The sequence below is a fragment of the Amphiprion ocellaris genome, chromosome 15 (genome assembly GCF_022539595.1).
Source record: "Amphiprion ocellaris isolate individual 3 ecotype Okinawa chromosome 15, ASM2253959v1, whole genome shotgun sequence".
Classification (NCBI taxonomy): Eukaryota; Metazoa; Chordata; class Actinopteri; family Pomacentridae; genus Amphiprion; species Amphiprion ocellaris.
In genome coordinates this window covers 28,833,990-28,858,779 of record NC_072780.1, presented here as the reverse complement: position 1 = coordinate 28,858,779, position 24,790 = coordinate 28,833,990, and the positions used below count along the sequence as shown (strand labels likewise).

Sequence of the window (24,790 nt, the reverse complement as noted above, 5' to 3'; positions counted from 1 at the left end):
AGTGTGTGTGAAAAATGAGCCCACAGTGAGGAAAAATATGCACAATAAATGCCCAGAAACTGCATGGGGTTCAGCAGTTTTGGCCTAAAAATTAAGGTATCCTAATAGCAGCAGGATGAGAAAATGTTAATATCAATCTTGTCAAAATGAACCAAAGTGTGTGGAGGAAGTGAAAAGAAGCAGGAAGTGTCTTTTTAGTCCCTTCATGTTTTCCATATTAAAAAAATCTAAAGACACTGAAAGAGATTGAAAAAAAAAGAGGCGAGACGGAGTGTTGGGTGTGATGAGAGGCCAGTTGCCAAAGCAGTCAGCGGATGAAGACGAAGCAGGAGGGTAAGTGTGTGTTGTGTAATGTGTGTGTGATGTGTGTGTTGCATGTGTGTGTGTTCCTCCTAGAGAGCGCTGACCTATAAAAGCTGATCTGAGTTACTCAGCAGACAGGAGACACGATCCCTCACACCATCACTAAACTAACACATACACAGCCAGGAATCACGCCTAGTGTGTGTCAATGTGTGTGTGTGTTCCTCTCTCTGTGTGTGTGTTGTGGTTCTTCTATCTTTGTGAGCACCGGTTTCCAGCATGAGCACATTCTTTTATGCCCTCAATTCGATGAACAGTTGGCGTAAGTTCAGTTCTGAGCTGAGAAATGAGTCCTGACAATTACAGAACATGTTTGTGTATTCACGGATGTCTGAATGTCCACACTGTATTCACACACACACACAAATAATGCACAGAGATGCACGCTAAATCTGCCCACATACATATTAACATGTACAGTTTGTCTCCTAAAAGCCAATAATATGACAGCTTGACGTGTACACGCTTCCTCATCTATGGAATTGTGTGATGAGCCTTGTGTCTTAAATGAATTCCTCATTGTTTCTTCAACAGCTTGACAGCCAGACAGTTTGATGGTGTGTGTATATGTCATCTACGTTTGCGCGTATGCATCTAGAAACCGGAGATTATAAGAAAAGAAGGCTGAACAAAGACAATCTGTTCCATCTTTGCAGTAAACGGCAGCAAGGTCACATAGTCGAGGCGATGCTGTCAGCAGCCCTAAATCTCTTTAAAGCCACGCTGAACCTGTGTAATATTTTAATTCCATGCTAATTAGAATAGAGTTTAATGGATTAAATAAAATCTAATGTGTGTGTGTGCACATTTGTGTATAAACGTGATTTTTCTATACCTCTGAGAGCCTAAAGCCATGAAAGAACAACAAAAAAAAAAAGATGAAAAGTTGTTTTGTGCAACTTAACGCCTCCAAAGTTTAGGGATTCGGTTTAACATTTGGAAAAAGCATCTGCTTTATCTGTCCTCATATTGTAGGCAATTATAGAAGTCTGGGTGGATGCATTTGTCACAATCTGCTTAGAAATTAGCAGCTAAAGAGAAAAAGCGGTGAACATAAAGAGCTTTAAGGATGCTACAATTACTAATGCACAAAATTCTGCTGCTGTGTAGCTGATCAACAAAGGACTAAAAGACAAAATAAAACACAGAGAGAATTTCAGAATGGTAGGATAACAATACAGGAAAGTATCATCTTTTAGGACTTGTTCTTATTCTTCGTGTTTTTACATTTTAACTTCATTGCTTGGCGCTTTGCACATCCATTTTGATGTCTATGTTGTGTTTTGTCATGAACCTGTCCGTCTGTAATTCAGTGTTATATTCAATTGTTATATTGTCAAGTGCAGAGCCCTAAGTGTTGTTTGTCAGTGACTCAGTGTTGTCTTGTTATGTAATTTGAGGACAGGTCTCTTTTGAGAAAGAGACCCAGTGTCTCCATGAGATTACCTGCATAAATAAAGGTTAAATAAAACAAAAAATGTCAGACCATTTGTTGAGTAGAATGTATATTAATAATAGGCTGCAGAATTCATGAACACACCGCTGAATCAGGGATCATGCGATGGACATACACTTAATTTAAAACAGCTTTAGCAAAGATGGAGTTGGTTTTTAGTATGAGTTTAAGCCTAATTTAAGAATTCCAGCAGTTGAGTGTAGGATGGTCTAATCCATAATACAATATACAAAATCAGTTACGTGTGAAATTGCTTTTCATTTGCATCACCTCTTAAGGACTGCATCATTTTGAATTTGACAATAGAGTATTTCTGCTCACAAACAATCAAAAACAAACATTTACGAAAGCCTGCACTGAAAATATTAGCCCGAAAAATAGAAACTCTAAGATAAAAAGTGTAACTAAATTGAGTACAGCTGTAATTTCCAATTAGCCTAATTGCATTAACATGAATAAAAAAATTGATTTCTCCATTCTGGACGTATGAGCTGCGTCCATCTGCTTGTTTGCATCACGGCTCCACATGGTGAACAACTGGAAGAGGAATTTAAAGATCTGACTGAATATGGAAAGGATAATGAAGAATCTGTGACCAACTACATGTCAGTACAAACACAGTTGCAGCACTGAATAAAAGTCAGAAAACGAGGCACAGTACCACTGATCAGAGCTGCAGTAGTCGTCCTTCTAAAATTATGCCACGAACAGTGAAGTACTTTTACAATCTAGCCGTGAAAAACAGTCTAGCAGCTGCTTCAGACTTGGCATTGGGGTTACTAACGGATATTGTTGTGACAGTTCAGATAGAAAATGAACTTCTTAAGGTGACCTCCAAGCAAAAGCTATAATAGTATTTTAAAAAAACTTAGTGGAGGGTTAAACTATGCATAAATGCATAAAAAGAAGCCTTTGAATGTTGGGAGCAAGATAAATTTGTTCAGCTCAGATGAAGTCCGGCATGGTTGGAGTTACATCGGCCAGGACCTCCACAGTCAACGCATAGTCCTGACAGTGAAGCATGGAGGTAAGAGTGTGATGATAGGGGGCTGCATGGGTAAAATGGGTCCTCTGGAGATAACATTTATAGATGCACCATGAATGTTTGGCTGACAAGATGACTGCAGAAACTTGGCAGAAGAGGAATATTCCAGCGTGCTAACACCGATCACACAAGAGTTTTTTAAAAAGAAAAGGTAAAAAGCGAAAGCTGTGACTTGATTGCAGTACATTTTTTGGGGTATTTGGAGAGAAAGGTCGAGCAACACGCCTTTGTCAAAGAAAAGCTGGAAAAAGTCTAAAAAATGGTAGAACTTCTCTCCAGAAAACACTGATGTCATCTAGGGCAAGGAGGGTTGAGTCTGTAATTTCATTAAAAAAATAAAAAATGATGAATAATGTTGCGTTAGGTTCCAACTGTGATGCCTGTATTTTAAATCTAGTAAATCTAGACTGCAAAGTTTTCATTTTACACAAGCGTAAATAACTACAGCTCAACTCAGAAGTGATTATTATGAGTGAGAGTTTTAAATAAATCTGACATTTAAGTGATATTACACAGGACAGTCACATTTGCTTTGAATACTGTACACTAAACATTAAGAATGTTTACAAGTTTGTTCTGCATCAGTCCTTCTGGACTCCTTGTTTACATTTTGATTACAAACTCTTTACAAAATTGTCACGTATTCTGATGTGCTGTTTGAACATGCGACTTTAAACAACCACGCTCTATAGAAACACCGTGTCGGATGCTTTGATTAGTGGTGAAGGAGCTGCAGGTGACTGTAAAGGACTAAAGGATCTCTGCAAGGTACCGATCCGTGTCTGAAGTTGAAAGCGCTCTTAGATCCAGCCAAGTGATTTATATCCTTAGTTGGTTCATTAAAACAGTCTCCCTGCGGCCGTGCATCATTTATCATTCTGTTCAAGAGGACATTATTGGGAGGAAAATGAACAGAATTAATGTGTGCACGTGTGTCTTCCTTACACTCCACGGACAGCTTGACGGGATGAACCCACGGCCGCTCCTGTGTTCTCTGGTCAACCATGCAGGTCACCTCCCTGCCGTTGTCCGCCGGCGTGGGCACCAGCCGATACTCGCTGCGTACCGTCACCGTGCCATCTGGCCCGTTGGTGGTGCTGGTCGAGTGATTGCCTCCAACCGATGCCAGCCACTTGATGGTCGCCGCCGGTTTGCCGTCGGCCGCCTCGCACCGGGCCACCACCACCGATTTAGTGCCAGCCTGGACCGTCACAACGTTGGCCGAGTTCTTGGGCTTGGCTGTCGGAGGCAGAGGATGACAGAAACACAGGAGGAGGGGGAGGTGATGGACAATAGAGAGAGGGAAGGAAGGAAGAGGGGAAAAGATGACAGGAAAATTCAGATGGAACAAAAAGGGGTGAAGAGGAGGGAGAAAAAAAAGAAAAGTGGTGGCAAAAGAGGAGGGAGATGAAAACATAAAGAGGGTGGTGAAAGGAAAGAGACATCAAACATCGGGGAGGGGAGGGAAAAGCAGAGGAGGTTCAATCAGTTTGTTGTGCATATAGACTGTGGCTTCCTACTGTGGCTATAATGAAATTCTAGGAGGAGGTGGAGGCCCTCTGGTGTGACCCTCAGCCGGTCAACATCACACAGCGTCAGACAGAGAAAGCACAGATAGATCCTTAACCATCGAATGGGAGGCATTACAAAACATGTTCTCTTAGTTTAATACCAAATAAACCTTCCATTTCTACAATAATCACCATTTCTGAATGGAAAAATCTGCTTTTCTTTGCCTCAGTTAGAACATTTTTGACATCAGACATTGGAAGTTTATGTGAAACATGAACCACACCAACAATTATGCAAAACATTGCTTTTCTTGAATCAAACCAGTCTCCTCTAAAGTGCCAAAAAGCCCAACCTCCGCTATACTATCAATAAATCTGTAAAGTCACTGAATTCTGTAATTTCACGATACCAAGCATTGCAATTTACTTTTTCTTGTCTTACCAAACAGGCATCATCTTGTCCTGCAGGATGTGATTTAGTAAATTTTCCCCTAAATGCCTTTCAATCTGTGCGGCTGCAAGTCATGCAGAGATAATAATGGACATATTGGAACAGAAAGATTTTATTTATCAAGAAAAAAGTGAAGCAATTACTCAAAACACTTTTTTTTTTGGAACAGTGTTTCCTGCTGGTTTATTGTAGCTACTGTCAGGGCAGAAATTGGTTTGTCTGTGTGCTCTTCCATGGATTTCTTTCCATTAAATGAGCCCAGAGAGAAGTCCTTCTTCTTTCATTCTAAAAAGGACACATGCCGAACTTTACATGCACAGTAATTTCTTTAAAAATGGCAGTGAAACGTCGCTGTGGCTGGATAGGAAGGAAACAAAATCCAATATAACGCCACAATGCATTAAACTGGATGGATATTCATGATAATAAGAAACTGTGCTACCAACCAATAAAACGAACCCATAAATGTTGACCTTTTCAGCAGTGTTAAATGTTTCCAATTAAGGCCTGAAAACACTGAATGACTTTAATACATCCAGTAAAGGTTTCATTTTGAAGGCCACACTTTTAGATGGAAAATCAGTGATTCTATTCCAATACAGTTATTGGAAAATTTGTTTTTTTTTCCATGCCTGTACAGCAAATAAAGGCAGAGCAAAGAACTGATCTCAAGGTTAATCACCAGACTGTAACTGCAGAATGGTCTGACTGCACTATTATTGTACTACCAGGGGAAAAAAATGTAGTGGCTTGTTTGTATGTCTTTAAACAAATCACAACTGCCTTTCTCAGTGCTAAGCCCAGGATGTAGTGATGGTGCCCCTACATAACAGTGACAAGGGAGTTGTTTGGATGGAACATTCGCACACGGGGAGGCAAACAGTCTAAAAATGGATAAGCCACTGAAGAAACTAGCATCCTGCCTTACTGCACGATTCAAATCCTCTGCGATATTTGAAATTTTCAGTGTGGTAGATTGCTAGCATGTAGGTTTCTGTTGTTGGTTTCAAATGGCAGACCAATACATGCAGTCAACATCCAGTAAATCAGCGTAACCCACTTATGCAGCTGTAGTGTTTAAATGTGAAAGTCAGATGGCCTTGACATGATATAAATAGAAAGAATGGGGTACACCATTGTGCCAGCATTTAAGCCATTCATAGTTTGATTAGCTGCTCAGCTAGTGGATAGTGATGTTGCCGGGTTTGTACAGTTTTGCAAACAACCAAAAGTGAAAAAAGCCATGAACATCTCTAAATGCTACACGGAGGTTTGACTGAAAATACCAAAAAACCCAAAAACTCTCCATATGTTTAATAAATCTCCACAACAACGAGCAGCCAGATGTTGCCACGTACAGATAAACGTCCAAGCCGATTTCTTTCTAGCACCATCCTTGACTGGTTTGTGTATGTTCTGCGGTTGGCAGGATGACCATGTGTATTTGTTATCAATGTTGCTATGAACTGTGGGTACAGAAAGTTGATCTGTAGCCCATGAATGTGGAGATCAGGGGAAAGAATACTCAACACATACACCATCTTCTCGGTGCAAAGTAACACTTGCTCACTAGATTAAATATTGTCAATTTTATTTTAATCATCTTTTAAATAAATTCTTGACAAAAGGCTCCTTTCTTTAACATTGCAGAAGAATGAATGCTGCCAACCTCCAATAATCACAACACTGAAACGCTGAACTTTTGCTAGCTACTGATATGGTAATTTAGCTTGTAGTTGCTAATTTAATTATTAATCAAAGTTCCAAACTGATAGTTTAGCGCAGCTTGTGACGAGGCTTATTTAACCTCCCTGTTGCACCGACACAAATATGCCCACAGCTCCACGGCATCACCTGCATGTTTAACAGATGAACCTGTAAGCTTTGGGTCATGGGTGCTTCCTTTTTTCTCTCCACACTTTCGTCTTCATTTCAACAGCCCACAGATCTTTGTCCCAGAGCTCTACTTGGTTATTTTTGTGCCCAGCAGTCTGGCCTCTCTTATTCGGAGGCTCATCGTTTTATTTTTTTTTTGTTTTTGTTTTTTTCTTGCATCTTGAGGTGAATCCTCTGATTTTGCGACCATAAAGTCTCCTCTTGATGCTTGACGAGGAAACATGTGCAGCTACATCCCAGAGAGCGATCTTAACATGCTGCGCAGACATTGAAGGTGATTTTCTTCACTATGTACATATCAGGTCAGGTTGGGTGCCATTTTCTAATTTGCCTTGTGTGCACCTTCTATGTTGGAATGAACCCAGCTGAATCTGGCAACCTGGCTATCTTTGTTATCTCTCTGGTTTTGCTTTTTATAGCCTCATTCTCTTCTTCACGGCGTGGTCCCTTCTTTACTCCTCATATCGACATGTAAATTCTTTTGTGCTTGGACTATCCAGACCTGTGGGATAATGAGGTGCAGCCAGATCATTCGTCAGCAAAGCAGAATGGTCTGGCTGCACCTCATTACCATTCTGCTGTATTAGTGTCTTTGTCTTTTACAGTGCTAAGCCCAGGATGCAGCGATGGTGTCCCTGCAAAATAGTTACTGGAGAATTGGTTTGGGTGGAACATTTTGCACAAAAGGAAGTCAAGCACTGCCAATAAAATGGCTAATTAACTGAAAAAAAAGTTGCCCTAAAACATGCAGTTTTCAGTATGTGGGTTGCTACTTGAAGGCTGTTAAAGCAAAGAGGATTTTTAGAATGCTAAAACACAGACAGTGGAAGGGGAAGAAGGGTGGAAATGGCAGGTACAGAAAGAAAACATATTTTATTGGACAATAAATTGCTTCTCAGCGGAGTCAAACAATGCAGCTAAACTGGTTTATCCAGCAGCAGTCTCATGTGTTAAATAACGTGCAAAAAAGCTGTGAATGAGAGGGTATGTGCTGTTTTATATGGACAGGGAATATGGAATAGCTTGAATACAATATTAATTAATTCCCTCAACTCGCTATATATCACATTAATAAGGTAATTTTAGCTTAATGTGAAGCTGCAGGCAAACGTTTCATTCACAAAGTGGCCCCTGACAGTGAAGGTCTCACACATTTCACTTTTACTGTAATTTTACTCCCAGTTCACCCTCTATATTCTTCACTTTGCAACGAAAAACTGACAAATCGAAATTACACTAAAGGGGAAAAAAGGGTTGGTTTTCCCAATTTGTTCCACTTTGTTCTTTGCTTTAAAAAAAAAAAAAGAAATCAAACCTGGAGTTACACCAAAACAACAAACAAGCTGTTTTCCACTTTGTTACATTTGATTTTCAAAGTTAATGGACATCGTGAAGGTCTGAAAATGGGGACATTTTCTCATTTTTCTGTTTAAAATGGAAAAATGAAAATGGGCCAGTTCTCTTCTTTTTGGTATTTGATTAAAAAAAAAAAAGATTATACTTTGCACTGTCACACTGTGTTCTTAAAATTGCTATTTCTCTTACGCATATCTTTCAACACTGGCAGAGAACCAGTCAAAGCTAGTATCAAGCTCTGAATTGGAAATTGAATCTGCTGAACCACAAACCATAAATGAAATGCAGAGATATAGTTCTATTAGCTACTAAACATACCAGCTTGCTAACATTTTTTTCCCCTCCGTGTTCCCATTTACTCACACTTAACCCTTGGATGGACAACTGATTGGACCGTCCACTCTTTCATATGTGGGTCAAAAATGACCCGTATAAGAATCAATGTGTTTTCATGCCATTTTTTAAAAATCATTTTAGTCAAGAATAATAATTTGTATTATTATTTTTCTTATATTTTTGTACACACAGGAATGATTTCAAGATGGAAATATGTTTATTTTTCACTTTAGAACAGATTTTGAACATTTTGATAATTGAAAAAGAAGAATATTGCACAAAACAGCAATAAAAAAAATGTCAGCATTCATTTTGTTGACATTTTCCCACTCTTTTCCTCCACGTTTGTACACTTCATCACCTCTTGTATGATATTATCAACGATAAAGAGCTTGGGGTAGTAACACAAGCATTACAAGCTCTTTAAAAGTATAAAACGGTACTAAAAAATTTAAATAGAATGACATGAAAACATGAAAACACATGGTTTTTGAGGAATAGCTCGAATATGAAATGATAAAAACTTTTCATTACAGAGATATTGCAAGAAAACGACCTCACTTATGCATCTAAGGGTTAAAACAGCTTTTTGCAGATAAAATGGACAGAAACTGAGGTGGATAGTGCCTGACTAGAAATATCTTCCAGGCTGGATTGCGTTTGACGTACAGTTGCAGTAAATTATCACCTGGTCCTGCTTGTAGTCACCAGCTTCAAGGCTATTTTGCAAAGACGAATTTCACTTTCTGATGTCAGCTTGCCAATCACTGCTGATCCTGGTCAGAGGTTGAGATCACTACCTCACTGCTGGCTTTGTGGTGAGCGTCATGCATCGCTGCTTTGACAGCGGCATCAAGTGTGCATCAAAGCTGTGCATGTTGGCAGATGTTTCATCATGCAAAGGTTGAGTTCTCAGTCTTCTGGAATTCACGTACACTACCGTTCAAAAGTTCCGACACACCTTCTCATTTAATGGTTTGTCTTTATTTTCATGGCTATTTAAATTGTAGATTCTCACGGAAGGCATCAAAACTATGAATGAACACATACGGAAATATGTAGTAAACAATAAAGTGTGAAATAAGTCGAAACATGTTTTATATTTTAGATTCTTCAAAATAGCCACCGTTTGCTTTGATTGCTGCTTTGCACACTCTTGGCATTCTCTGGATGAGCTTCATGAGGTAGTCATCTGAAATGGTTTTCACTTCACAGCTGTGCCTTATCGAGGTTCGTTTATGGAATTTCTTGCCTTCTTAATGGGGTTGGGCCCATGAGTTGTGATGTGCAGAAGTCAGGTTGGTGCACAGTTGACAGTCCTCTTTGACAGCTGTTAGAATCCATATTGTGGCAAGAACCAATCAGCTAAGTACAGAGAAACAACAGTCCATCATTATTTTAAGAACTGAAGGTCAGTCAGTCCAGAAAATTGCAAAAACTTTGAATATCTCTCCAAGTGCAGTCGCAAAAACCATCAAGCACTACGATGAAACTGGCTCACATGAGGACCACCCCAGAAAGGAGGACCAAGAGGTTCCACCAGCCGTGTCTTGTGCGACGCAGAAAAGGTGAATGGATGGTCTCTACATGCATGGTTCCCACCATGAAGCATGGAGGAGGAGGTATGATGGTGTGGGGGAGCTTTGCTGGTGACACTGTTGGGGATTTATTCTAAACTGAAAGCTCACTGAACCAGCATGGCTACCACAGCATCCTGCAGCGACATGACATCCCATCGGGTTCGTGTTTAGTTGGACCATCATTTATTTCTCAACAGGACAATGACCCCAAACACACCTCCAGGCTGTGGAAGGACTATCTGACCAAGAAGGAGATGATGGAGTGCTGTGTCAGATGACCTGGCCTCCACAGTCACCTGACCTAAACCCAACTGAGATGGTTTGGGATGAAATGGACCCCAGAGTGAAGGCAAAAGGACCAACAAGTGCTCAGCATCTCTGGGAACTCCTTCAAGACTGTTGTAAAAGCATTTCAGGTGATTACCTCATAAAATTCATGGAGAGAATGCCATGAGTGTGGAAAGCAGTAATCAAAGCAATGGGTGACTATTTTGAAGAATCTAAAATATAAAACATATTTTGACTTGTTTCACACTTTTTTGTTTACTACATAATTCCATAAGTGTTCATTCATAAGTTTGATGCCTTCAGTGAGAATCTACAATGTAAATAGTCATGAAAATAAAGAAAAATCATTAAATGAGAAGGTGTGTTCAAACTTTTGAACAGTAGTGTGTATCAGAAGTTAAAAATACACAATCTCATTTTATTCCTGATTAAGAATTTCATTACTCCTATCACTTATTATCATTGTGTTTTTATTCTTATGACGCCCCTCTATAGCTTCAGTCAACTGTTTCTCGATGGCAGATGATTGTGTCAGCTTTAGTCATTCTAATTAGCCTCAAAGTTGATTGAAAATCCAAATTTATGCATCATTAAAAAGATATTAAAAATCTTGCTTATTGCCTTTCTGAGACCTGGAGATAACCTGAAAGGGAGGTGGAACAAAGAGCGGGAATAATGGAGCCGAGACAAAGCGAGGTGGAGGAGATAAGCAGGAAACGACGGGAGGAGACGCAAACAGGGGAGTGGAAACAGACGTAAACAGAGAGAGGCCATGCAGAAAGGAGGAGAGAGTAAAGCAGAGCGGCAGGAAAGGGCTTGGATTGATCTCGGAGCTTAAACAAGTCAGGAGTATCTGTCCCTGATGTGTTTCGTGACACTGCATCCAATTGAGCCCGTTGCTCCTCCTGGCACCGGTCTGAGGCATCCTAAGTACAGAGTAATTATAAGGCCAGCCGGAAGTCACGCTAGCAGAGCTGAATAAACACCACACGCCCATCTCCACCTCCTGGCCCAACATCAACAGGCAGGATGTCAGACAGCAACGAGGAGAAAGAGAAAACGTATCACAGCTATGTTTCCAAACACCTTTAACTGCGTGAGGTGTGTTTGCTTTATGGAACTGAGCACTTAGAAAGCTTCAAAGGTGAACACATTCCTGCAGAACTCGCATTCACCACACGCTTTCATTTTAAATTGCATTTTGATGGCTGTTGGGTCAACGACTGTGGTTTGTAATAGAATTATTGCAGCTGTAAAGTTCTCTAGAAACACACAGAGATCACAAAAGGGAGATAGAACTTGCACTGCAGAAACAATTAGACTTTAAAGCTCCTAATTTCCAATCCAAGCCAGTTGTTTGCAGTCCTTTGGAGAAACATTTGTCGTGGAAACATAGCTGCACTGACAGGGATCCTCAGAAATCTTCAGCAAGGCAGATACTTGACCTAACTTAAACCTGGGACTTCTCTAAGACTGCCTTTCTTTTCACCTTGGCAGGAGTTACAGAACGAGGCCTCGCACTGGACGCCCGCCAGTTCCAATCGTAAACAAGTTGGGAATATCTGCCAAGTGCAAAGATTTGTAACCAAGTGTGAAGCCGGCTGTTACTGAATTAAGGTGGCATTTGCGTAAGACAGCTGACATCTGTCATAGTGATAGAGTTTGTGTTGAAACCAACCAAGCACACAGAAAGCAAATTAGTGGAGCCCAACGCTGCCCTACATTATCACTTACATTTGGCCCACATTCCGCAACGAGAAAGATGACGCAATCTGGCAGCGAAAACAACTTAACCTTGATATTGTTCAGAACTGTGTGAGACCAGAGCCAGTAAACCAGATTACAAGTGGTTTGATGCTCTTAGCTCCTGGTGCTCACAGTTCACATGGGACTGTTGAGAAAGGAGCCATTTTGGGGCCACATTAACCTCCCCATGGCCATAACTGACTCATTTTTTGCCTTAAAGCGACCGAATCTAACACAGAATATTCCACTGTCTGGGTTGTGTTGCTGTGTGAACCTCTTGAAGCAGTTAGACACAATCTGTACAAATTTCACAGGCTGATGAAGTCTATTAAGCTCCTCTCCGTTAATCTGAGCGTGTCGGCTTCATGTCTGAATGAACACTCTGCTCGCTTTTCCGTAAAAGTCCCAACAGCAATCCTGCCAGGATGGACCCAGTAATATTTCTGTATCACTTTCAACACAGCACAAATACGTACTGCATGCAGACACGATAACAGAGACTTTTTCCACATTTTGGCACCAATTTATGTCAAAAAAATGAACAAAGCGTGCATAAGACACAAGAAAATGCTCTTCTAGATCACTTTGCTCTGCAAATTTACATCTCTTGCGAGCAAAAATGTCCAAAAAAATAAAAACTCCTGTTAGTCAACAGGTGTTGACTAACAGGAGCTGAAGTTTAGTTTGTTGTTTCCAGTTGTTTGTAGGCGTTTTTCCTCTATATTAATTAAATACCTGCAATATCAAACAGCAGCATCCAAATGTGCATCAAAGCAACATTTATATAAATTTTGGTTATCAGGTAATAACAATATGTAACTCCCACCTCAACTGACCTTCATGAGTGTCTCTTGCATGAAATAATTTCCTTTGTCTTTCCATCTTTACTCAGTTCAGCTTATGCATTTGCCTTTTCTGTGTTTGTGACATCATTTGCAGATGCCAAAATAAGCTTCCAGAGAGGCTTTATTCAACAGACGCTGCCATCACACTTCCTTAATTACTTTTAATTATAAATGATCCCCAACATGCAGACAGGATGGATCAGGATCCCACAGCACTATATTTTTAGCTGTTTAGCTGTGTTTAAGAAATCATAAATAAAGCACAGGCGTGTGTTATGCATGTGTACATTATGTACGGACACTGAATCGCGTGACCTAAATATGTAGCAGGTGGCAGGAATTGATGGAAACACCCCCACAACTTAATCAATTGTTCCTTGTATCATTTCCGACATAAGTCCCAATGAGTCCGCAGTGGTAGATTTGTAGTAGGATCACAACCATGTGATCATCAGCAGGCAGCTGACACAGTGTTCACTTGTTGCCATAGTTACAGTGATGCAGTGCTGCTATCTCGTAATGATACAGAAATCTTTAACAAATCCATGGATCCAGACTATAAGTCACATCACTGCCAAAATCTAATCACTTGGTCCTTGTGTCATTTCTGACCTTCGCTGAAAATTTCATCCAAATCTGTTAGTCTGTTTTTGAGAAATGTTGCTAACAGACAGATGGACAACCCAATCATTACATCACTCTGTCGAAGCGTAACTAAGCTGCTAATTATTTTGACAATCTTTTCCTTACTAGTGCATCAATATGCATGTGTGGTTCCCTCCGTTGTTGCTTTGTAACATTACTGTAAAAGTGACCCATGTCTGAATGACAGGACGCTGTCACTTTAACAGATTGATGAAGCAGCAGTGTTCAGTTTCTGAACAGAGCTACAATAGATCACATTTAACCAGCTGCCTCAGTGGACGTTGGCTGGTAAATCTGCAGACTTTCTCAGGACCTTGATGTGACCATTGGAGCTGCAGCTTTTGTCCAATATATCACCAGTTATCATCTTGGTTTTTAATATGAAGCCGCATCACAAACTGATGTCTGGTTCCACACAGAGCAGCTTCAGCAGCACTGGCTGGTATTAGTGTTTCCTCCTGCTCTGCCTCTCTAAACATGGATTTATTCACTGTCCTGATGAAGGGCAGCCAAGTGATGTTTTTTTTTTTTTTTTTTTGATTTTCTACTCTGCTGCATATATTAGCCAAAAATCAATAAAGGCTTCTGGATCTTGTTAAATTTTGGGGAATTCGTGTCTCACCAGCTGCCCAGGTTTGTAAACATCTTCTCTCGGCTTGACGTGCTGCTGCTGAATATTTCCAGACATTGTTGGGGGCAAAAAAAACAGCTGTTTGGCTCCTCAACTGTTAACAATGCATGCATATTCGCAGGAATACTTTATACTGCGCTTATTCTGCTGCGTGTGATGTGTTGACAACTCATTATTGGCTGCTAGAAATGTTGATCAAATACATTCATTTCAGCTTGAGACTAATTAAGTTAATTTAAGCTCAAGAGCGACTACCTAAGTGCATAAAATGCACTTAATTTTCAGAGATTTATGCAAAAACTAAAAAAGAAAATACCCAATTTTGACTTCTAATCCCTGGTTACACTTGCTTCTGAGTACAAAACCGAAAAGCACCTCAAGGCCTCACATTTCAGAACCCTTTGTGTTGCTGTATTTACCAGCATTCTGACTGATTTAGTGCTTCTACTTGAGGGCAAATGTAAACTCAGCAGCATTTTTCACTTTTTTGTCAGTTAACAACTCCAAAACAGGATGGGGGATACAGTTCCAAATCACCAAGGCTGCTGGTTGATGGTGTATCTGCTGACTGATGTATTTTCTGTGAATGGAAAGTGGCTCTCTACTTGTTTTTTAAGGTTAACACTCTGAGCCTCTGGGCATATTTTACTCCTGTCACATTTTTATTCACCGTGGGCTCATTTTTCACTGCGATATGAAGTCCTCCACCTTAATGGAAACAGCAGAACCATGGCTAATAGGAGACAGAACCTAAATACATCTTTTTTTTCATGAAATTAAAGTTAGAATGACATACACTACCGCTCAAAAGTTTGGGGTCACTTAGAAACGTCACATACAACACATAAAACATGAATAAAAATGCTACCATTGATGTGTAAGCTGAGCCAGTCAAGACTTTGATAGTTTATTATCTATTATTGATGAATGTGTAGCAGAAAAAGGAGAAGGTTAATTTAAAGATAACACGTCTGTCAAATCTGTCGTCAGGTTTTGGGGTGCAGAGGGTTAATATATCCTGCCAGAAAGGACGTCAATAACACTGGCAAGACATTTAAATGTCAGAAATGGATCCGTCTGCACATTCCTGTTCCACATTATTATTAGCTGATTAACAAAATGTGTTGTCCCATACGCAGACAAACCAAACAGCACCTGACTAAACCAATACAACACACTGGATGTGGAGCGTCATCAGTGCTGGGACCTAAACTGCTCCGAGCTCCGTCCCGCTGGGCCGACGGGATCACTTCCATAACTTCAGTTTAACCTTTATTCATACAGGGAGGGTTCGCTTTGCACACATGACTTCTTTGGTGCGAGACCCTATTTTTCACTCTTGCACAGACTTTCACCTGGGACCTGCCCGGTGCCGCCACTTTCAGGATATCTTTCAGCAGCAGCGCCTTCAGGAAGCACACAGCAGCATAAAGGCCAGCAGCCACCCAGCAGGAACACTGTTCTCCTCGTTACAGTCTGGCAGAAGAAGCAGCAGCGAGGACACATGTAGCACCAGACCCGAGGACAGTTTTTACTCCGGTTGCACCTCGCTGCTTACATAATCAGCCATGACTGCTGCTGCTGAACCAGGACCCAATGTGAAAACTGTTGTATTCACTGTGCACTGTCATTTTTATACATAAATCTGCAGTTTCAATATGAATCTGTGTTTTTTATTTTATTTTATTGTGTCATTTCGTTTTTACTTGAGTTTTCATCTGATAACTTAATCAACATGCCTTGTACATTCTTTATGTGAGCTTTATCATATTCTTATTTTAGCCTTACTGTACTTTTTGTAATTTCATGTGTCATTTTTATCCAATTATTGTATTGCGTCATATCTTATGGTACACTACCACACATTTTTATTCATGTGCTAACATAATTGCACAAGGGTTTTCTAATCATCAGTTAGCCTAAGTAAGGACATTTCTAAGCAACTCAAACTTTTGAATGGTAGTGTACGTGTCTGCAGGATCTGTCAGTTTCTCACATCCCGTTCATTGTCTATGAATAATGCCCCTCATTGCATGCTAGTTGCATTACAGCACGTCGCACTGGAGCTCATTTGCATAAAGTAGACTGGACTTCTACTTTATGAAAATTTGGTGCGGGGAGTGGAGTTCTGGCCCCTCAGGAAACTTTTGTGAAGCATCTAAGCTAGCCGTTGTTGAGCTAAAATGATGACAGATTCCACAACTGCACAGCTTATTTCTCGCCTCAAATGCTTTCAGAGATACTTTCCGCTAAACTGTTCTCGTAATAAAAGAGAAAGTTTGCAACTGAGCAGCCATGTTGGTCCGACACTTCTACCAGACTGATGGTCTGAAGGGCTATCGTGTGAAAACCTAGTGGCCCACCAAGCAGGCGATATGCAGATGCAGTGCATTTCCATGTGAGAAAAAAACACCCCTGTGGACACGTACTATGATCTTATCGTATCGTATTGCATCGTATCACAATGCAATGTAACTTAACTGTATCGTATTGTATTGTAGATCATATTGTATCATATCCTGTCATATCATATCGCAACGCAATAGAACTTCATGCAACTTAACTGTATCTAATCTTATCGTATCATAATGAATCATACTGCAACACAATAAGATACGATACAGTTAAGTTTAGTTATGTTTAGTTACACTGCATTGTGATATGATAAAATACCATATGATAAGATACAGTTAAGTCATGCTAAGTTACATTGTGTTGCGATATGATACGATACAGTTAAGTTATCGTATCGTATTGTATCGTATCATATCATATCATATCATATCACATCTTATACTGTTCAGTTGATCTGTTTTCTCATCAACATATTATACTTCTTACTGTATCATTCACCCTGATTCAAACTGCATGTCACTAATAACACTGAACTGGATCTGCTCTACTAAATAATACCCGAATAAAAGACACTGATTATACATAAAAAAAGGAGCATTTTGGTCCATTTTTCTCTATGTGAAATTATCTAATCGCCTGCATTAGTAAACCAAACACAGAAATTCACATGCAATCATTTTTCAGAAGAAAAACGGTTCCGCAGGACGTCTAATTTGTTGAGTAAAAGCAGAATGAAATTAGGCCAAAAAAAATCTATGACACATAGAGCACTAGATTTTTCCTATTCAAAACTGCAGATCAACAAAAATTAGGTTTTCTAATCAAGTTACCAACATGGCTACAGGTTGAAATGAATCAAGAGTCCAGTCCAGTATCATGCAATCTGCAGAACTCAAGATTATTTCCTCTTGCATTCATTTAAAATCAGTGCAAGTGTAACAGCCACTGCTGCCCTGATTTCCCACTCACATTTGTCTGCTTCTAAAAGCAGTATGCACTCTGTGAGGAATAACACTTCTTCCCTCAACAACAAGCTGCAGCAGATGGTTTGGCCCCACCAGAAACCTGACCTTGACACCATGCAGCCAGTCTGGGATTACATGAAGAAACAGAAGCAATTAGGACAGTCAACAAGTCTACAGAAGCACCGAGGAAACTTCTCCAAGACACTCAGCACAACATTCTTGCCATGTATCTTAAAAAACTGTACGCTAAAGAGAACTGGAAGGTGAACTATCAAGCAAGATTAACGGGTTAGTGAAGAATATTGAGCCTAAAGTCTGAATTTTCAGTGCCAGGGAGGTCTTTTAACCTGCTACATCACCATGGTAACTGATGCTGCACAGCTAAGCTGCTCTGGAGGAGGTTCTGTACAGAGTTTGGGATATAAATCTGATGTAAGAGCACCACCTTTTCTACCAATTCTTCTCCTGTATGGTAGTAATTTTTCTTCATGAAGCCATGCAATTACAGCAAGTAAGCTGTACAAATGCATCACGCTGCCACAAGAACCTACATGCATTCAGTTGGTTTTGCAGAATATGCACAGATCCATTTTTACATTTTGTCCTGATTTGCAGCGGCAGCGTTCTGCATTCACATCTGCAATTTCTCCAGGAATTGCAGGTGTGATTGCACTGAATGGTGTAGCTGGCATTTATTTAAAAAAAAAACTCATATCCGCACTAATAACTTTTTTGTTGAGCTCCTTTGTAGAATGTCTAACATATACATTCATAATTTTACTTTTTGCAATCACACCTGCAATTTCTTCAGGAATTGCAGGTGTGATTGCACTGAATGGTGTAGCTGGCATTTATTTAAAAAAACCTCATATCCGCACTAATAACTTTTTTGTTGAGCTCCTTTGTAGAATGTCTAATATATACATTCATAATTTTACTTTTTGCAATCACACCTGCAATTTCTTCAGGAATTGCAGGTGTGGTTGCAGAGTGCATTCTAATCATGGTAGCAGTGACTCAGCGGTTGAGGCGTTAAGGTACTGAAAGTTGAGGGTTCAGCACTTGATCAAACCTTGAACCATAGCTGGTCCAGAGGCTCCTTAGTGTGTCTGATGCTGCACTCTGAACCCAAATTCCTGGGATACATGAAAAGAGAATATAGAAATTACACAAAAAATCTAAATAACTGAACGAAGCAGTGTGGTTCCACTAGGCAAACTGTCTGCATTAAGTTGCCACGGGAACCGCTAGCAATGCATGGTTGATCCTAATTTGTTGGCAAGTTCATCTTACTCTGCCGCAGCTAACAGAACACAGATTAGTGAACTGATTAATCTTTTGGTATTTATCACAGAGAATGTTCAATCGATAACATTCATCTCAGTCTGATTTGTCCAAAAATCAAAGTTGTTCCAACTTATCCCTCTTTACAGGATAGTATAAGAGCTAAACAAATTTTTTCAGTATCATGTTAAAGTTTCTGAGCTCTGATGTGCAGCTTCTACATTAACAATTTGTCTCTTTCATCATTTGCAGTAACAGCACATTTTACCACAATAAAGTTTTATATTCTTCATAGCTCTCTAATATAACAACCTGCTCCTCTGACTGAAGTAGTGTTTGCTCTGTTTTGTGCAGAAGAAGAGTCAAATGAAGCATCAAACGCCTCCTTTTATGTGAACACGCTCAGAGTCTAATAACGAAAACCAGTTAACAATGAAAGCTGATAACCATCACTCTCTCTCTGTTGGGGATTTTAGGTTTTGTCGAGCCAGTTAACACAAAAAAACAGCTCAAATCTGTCAGACTGTTTTGCAGGAAACTCCTCTGATGCTGTTTTAAAGGAAAACATTGGTCACTTATGATTTTTCCATTTGCTGCACTTTGAATGAAGTCAACTGACAAATAAAAACTATTCATTAGCATCCTTGCTTTGCTTTTACTGCCTAAAACGTTTGTACAGGATGGCGGTTCATGTAGATAATACGCACTGTACACTTGATGGATGGCAAAAGCCTAAAAGAACAAAGCTAGCAGCTAAATAACATTTTAATATATTGCCCAAATTGCTGGTCTTCATATTACTGCCTGCTTGTTGCCTTTTAACTCAGGCTTCACTCAGACTTGGCCAGAAAGCAGCAGCAAGCTCCATCCATTAGGGTCGGCTCCACCACTGAATCATATCTGGCTGAGAGACTGTTTTCAGAAGCTCCACTCGGCCGGTTATTCGCTCTGTTGTTGGTGGATTCCAGCCAGTGACCCTCCAGTCTGTGGTCTGCTCCTTTAACCGCTGCACTTTCACAATCTGCCTCTTCAGATTCAAAAACAGAGCGGGCAATATTTCACACCGTGAGTCGTAAGAACACTTAAAACAGGATCCACTGGACTCCCCTTCACCTGTGGTTTGTATTCCCATCCTGCTGGCTGCACTACATCCAATAAGATGCACCATAATTGACTGCCATTCATTTCGTACGGTCCCCATCCAGGACAATACGATATCATTCGCTGCCAAGCCGGCGATTCTTTATTCACATCCCAATAAGTGGTAATAAGATTGGCTCACCGTGCTGCTACATCCAATAACTTATAACACAATTGGCTGTCAGGATTATGTATTCACACTTAAATAAGTTTTGATATGATTATGGTGCTGGTGGTTCTATATCCAATAAAATGTAATATGATTGGCTGCCAGGAGTTGCGGATTCAATAAGGTCTAATGTGATTGGCTCGTATGGATTCTATCTATCCAATAAGTTAAAATGCGACCGTTTTGCCTGCGACTTTGAGACACTTTGCCAAATGCATTTACACGGACCACACTTTGTCCCAGAGAGTCTTGGCTCGGCCTCAACTCCAGACAAAAGGCGAGTCAGTGAGCTCTCCAGCAGGTATTTCCCAGTCTACCTCCGCTCGGTGCCAGCAGCAGCAGTTTAGGAGGCTTAGCCCACATCCATCTGCGAGCCAGCCAGAATATCTCCGCATGTTTCCTCTGCGAGACGGCCAAGTTCCGCATCTCTTGCGAGCTCTGCTTCCCGTCACAGAAGCTTCCAGAGAAGTAGATTGTGTATTGTTGTGTGAAGGTTTACTTCTACGACGACCGGGGAAAGTGTTATTGGCCCTGCTGGGAGACAACATGAAAGAGACTGTAAAACACTTCCTCCCCGTGTACCGTTATGGCAGCAACAACTGGGATGCTGTAATGAATTTACTTTAACTTTTGCCTTCTACAGGAGAGTCACTGTGTGCTATTTTTGCGGCACAGATAACCAATATTCGAGGCACCGACTAATTAACTGCACAGTCGCACTGTGCGCTTTCGATTCTTTCAAAATTCCATGAGCTCCTTCAGTTTTACACTTGATTATACTGGGTTTAAATAAATGAAAGGTTCTGAAATTGCACCCAATTTGTGCAAGAAATGAGGCCTCAAATATCTCCCACATCTGACCAGCAGATGATGAATGGAAGCGTCAAACAGCTCAGTGAGTGACTGCGGCTTTTCAATTCAGAGTCCATCATCTCAGATCATTCCTTCCTCCTCCTTCCACGGTGAAGGGTCGGCTGAATGTACGAGGTCCTCATCGCACAAGAACTCATTCTATTTGCCTTGTTTGATGCTGCTTCCATGAATCAATCAAGGGGACTGTTGTTACTCACGAAGCCTCCTCGGCACTGTGAGAGAAAAGACACCAGCATCTGATTCCTTTGTAAGCGGAGAGCAAACACGAGGACATGTGGGTGGATGAATAACACCAGCTGTCTCCGATTACAAACAGGATGGGTCCCCTGCTAACAGAAACTAAACATGCACTCAGTTTTAAAAAATTAAGATGCTGGGGTATCTTTTAGCATTGCTACACCTTCTTTAAGGGTTTCCAGTGGTGCAACTTGTATATGACCAAGAATTAAACTGAAAAGAGAAGAAAAGCTAACATACACTAGTTTACTTTTAGGTTTTTGTTGTTTCGTTTTTGTTTTTTTTTAAATTAAAAAGTGAGTTTTCAAAGTCTTACATACATGTATTTTTGCTTTTTTGTTGCTCCTGTTTTCAGACAACCATGACTGAACTCCTAAAAATGTGACGACTCTCAAGTAAGTTCTGGATTTGGAAGGATTTCATGATTTCTAAGTAGACTCATTGACGATAATCTGTGATTGACATTGGACATAATTAAGTTCCTAGAAACTTTAAATTAAATGCAACTGAAAAATATATGTGCATCATGTCTACTGGCTGTGTTATAATCTGATGTACAGTGTGAAAATGAGATATTTAGGCTTTTAGGGCACCTTAACGGCCTCTATAAGCTGTGATTCAGAGTCGCTGCTGTTTAATCAGCTGATCAGCTGACAAAAACTTATTTTCTTCTTGTTTTTAGCACTCAGACATGCACCTGAAGCTTATACTACAAAGAAAGCTGAATGTATCCAGGTTTTCTTTGTGTTAGCTGGTTCAACAAAACCTACAACTACAATAACAAGAAAAGCACTTTGAGAGCACAGTACTCTGCCAAGGCTGTTCATTCCCCGATATAGCAGTGTCAGAAATGCAGCATTTTTTAAAAATCAAATGCAGCATTTTTTTATTAGTTATTGATGATCAAAAATCACAGCAACATAGAATGTGGCCATTTAATATAGTAGTATCCACAAACATAATGACCTTGCGCTGAGCACAGGTGTGTGTGTTATGCATGTGTACATTATGTATGGATACCAAATCACGTGACCTAAATATGTAGCGGGTGGTGGGAACTGATGGGAGTCAGAAACACTCCCACAATTTAATCAGTTGTTCCTTGTATCATTTCCACTGGATAAGTCCTGATAAGTCCTCAGCGGCTGATTTGTAGTAGGATCACAGTCATGTGATCATCAGTAGGCAGCTGATGTAGTGTTCACTTGTTGTCATAGTTACAGTGACATTGTGTCGCTATCTCGCAATGATACAGAAATCTTTAACAAATCCGTGGATCCAGACTATAAGCTGCATCGCTGCTGAAACCTAATCAGGTGGTCCTTGTGTCACTTCTGACCTTCCCTGAAAATTTCATCCAAATCCATTAATCCATTTTTGAGTAATGTTGCTAACAGACAAACAGACAAACAAATGTACGCTATCGTCACACAACTCCGCTGTGTTCCTTGGTGGAGTAATAATGGGAATCACATCAGTAGTTCTCAGCAGTCTTTGCTGACCCAGATTTTCTTGATCAGATTCTGTGCAGGCTTCAATAAAAGAGAATTTTAAACATCATTTGACTCTTCCTTGCACAAAATGCATCGATGGCACCTACTTCAGTCAAGAGGAACAGGTTGTTATAATGAAGAGCCATGAGTAATGTAAAAATTCATTATTGAAAAAAAAGTGCTGTTAATGCAAACGACGCAAGAGAAGAAAAGTGTTAATGGTGTAAGTTAATACATTTACTTTACCGCTCAGTGACTCTCAGTACAGCTGCTGCACATTAAAAATTGAAGCCTAAAACTTCATACATTTAAAGATGGACCCTTTAAACAAGGATATGTGAGGATCACTTACATTTTTAGCCAGACCCAAGTGAAATAAACGTTACTGATTAAATATTCTATATGATAAGTATGAATAGACTAATATATTTTCTAATCTGTGTTTTGTTAGCTGTATCAGCAGAGGAAAACAGTTTTGGCAGCAAATCAGGACCAAACATAGAAACAAATTTATGCATTTTTCTGCATCACCAGCTGAATGCATGTAAGTTTCCAGTAGCAGCCTACTGTAATTGCACGGCTTTGTCGGTTATGTATTATGTATATTCTCTTTTCGTTGTGTTCAGAGCTCAGGATCGGCCACACTAAAGCCCACCTGGACCAGATATGGCTAAGCATCTTGATTAGGTGCTGAAGCTTGAGCCCTCGACCTCCAGTAGCTCAACGCTTCAACCGCTGAGCCACCACCACCATAATTATAATGCACTCATGCAATCACACCTGCAATTCCTGGAGAAATTGCAGGTGTGATTGCAGAAAGCCGCTGCCGGTGGAGGAAGCTGGTAAGAAACCTGCAACCTGATGATGGCAGACCACCTTTCCTATAAACTGAGCCACATTACTGTCACATTCACTAACATACAGCTCAGCAGGTTTGCAGTGTTACCTCTGCTACGAATTCAGAGAGAATATCGTCCGGAAACAAACTGGCGAAATCTTCTTACAGCCGAATTAAACGCCAATCTCTGAGCAGAACCTTCTCTGTGCAGCATCAGTTGCCACGGAGATCTAGCAGGTCAAAAGACAGCCACCTTCCCAACACTGACAGCTCTGGCTTCAGGCTCAACATACCTCACTGTCACATTAATCTCACTTCGTATTAAAGCCCTCTGTCTCTTCTGGGATCTTGGCCTCATGTCTCTGCCTACTTTATATCTTCTGGCGCTTCTGGGGAGGCATTTCTCACAGTTTGAAAACATCTAAATTACAGTTTTGCGCATTATTTGTTCAATTTTCCTCCTTTGTTTCCTCATTCCATTCATACAATGACCCAAAGTCTCATCCAAACATGCACTTAAAAGCAACACAGACATCTTTATGAGCCTAAGCAGTGTACTGTTTGGATTTTTCACTAAATGAGACACAATGAAAGTTATAAACAGTGCATCAGAGTAATCAGATGTCTGGCCTCCATCGTCTTGGAGGCCAGAAATCTGAAGCAGACCATATCACAGCCAATCAAGATGTTCCTTTGACTTTTAAAAGGCTTGTTCATTCAGCGTTCGGCGGTGGTTTTTCTGGTGAGCAGAGGAACTTGGTGCTTTTGGTGTGAATATTTTGTGACAAGATCTAGATGAAGTAGTTTTGTGGTGAAGGCTTAGACATGAACTCCGGAAACATTTTGAATTAGTACAACATTGTTAGTTTTAGTTTAGGGTCGCTACTTTGTAGTCTAGTTTAAGTTTACATACCCTGAAAATATGTACCATTCTTGAATGAAAATATGAATGATCAGAGCAAATACAATTGTGTGATAATAAATGACTTTGTCTGACCACTAACCCTAAATGAAAGGGAAGTTTTTCCATGATCAAACTCCCACTACCGTTCAAAAGTTTGGGATCACCTAGACAATTTAATTTTTTCCATGAAAACTCACACTTTTATTCATAATTGCACAAGGGTTTTTGCTGCTGGTGGTTGCTGGAAATGTTCCTCTGTACCCCTATGCAGATATTCCATTAAAAATCAGTCATTTCCAGCTAGAATAGTCATTTACCACATTAACAATGTCTAGACTGTATTTCTGATTCACTTAATGTTACCTTCATTGAAGAAAACCACT

The 24,790-nt window shown here is 40.2% G+C and overlaps 1 protein-coding gene across 2 annotated transcripts in view; it reads right to left on the bottom strand.

Moving 5' to 3' along the window:
- Positions 1 to 24,790, bottom strand: part of pvrl2l (PVR cell adhesion molecule related 2 like) — a 497,519-nt gene that overhangs the window by 268,070 nt on the left and 204,659 nt on the right. For both annotated transcript variants that reach the window (XM_055017901.1, XM_055017902.1), the window contains exon 4: positions 3,810 to 4,103. In XM_055017901.1, the coding sequence (XP_054873876.1) occupies positions 3,810 to 4,103 (294 nt within the window). The remainder of the gene's footprint in view (positions 1 to 3,809; positions 4,104 to 24,790) is intronic.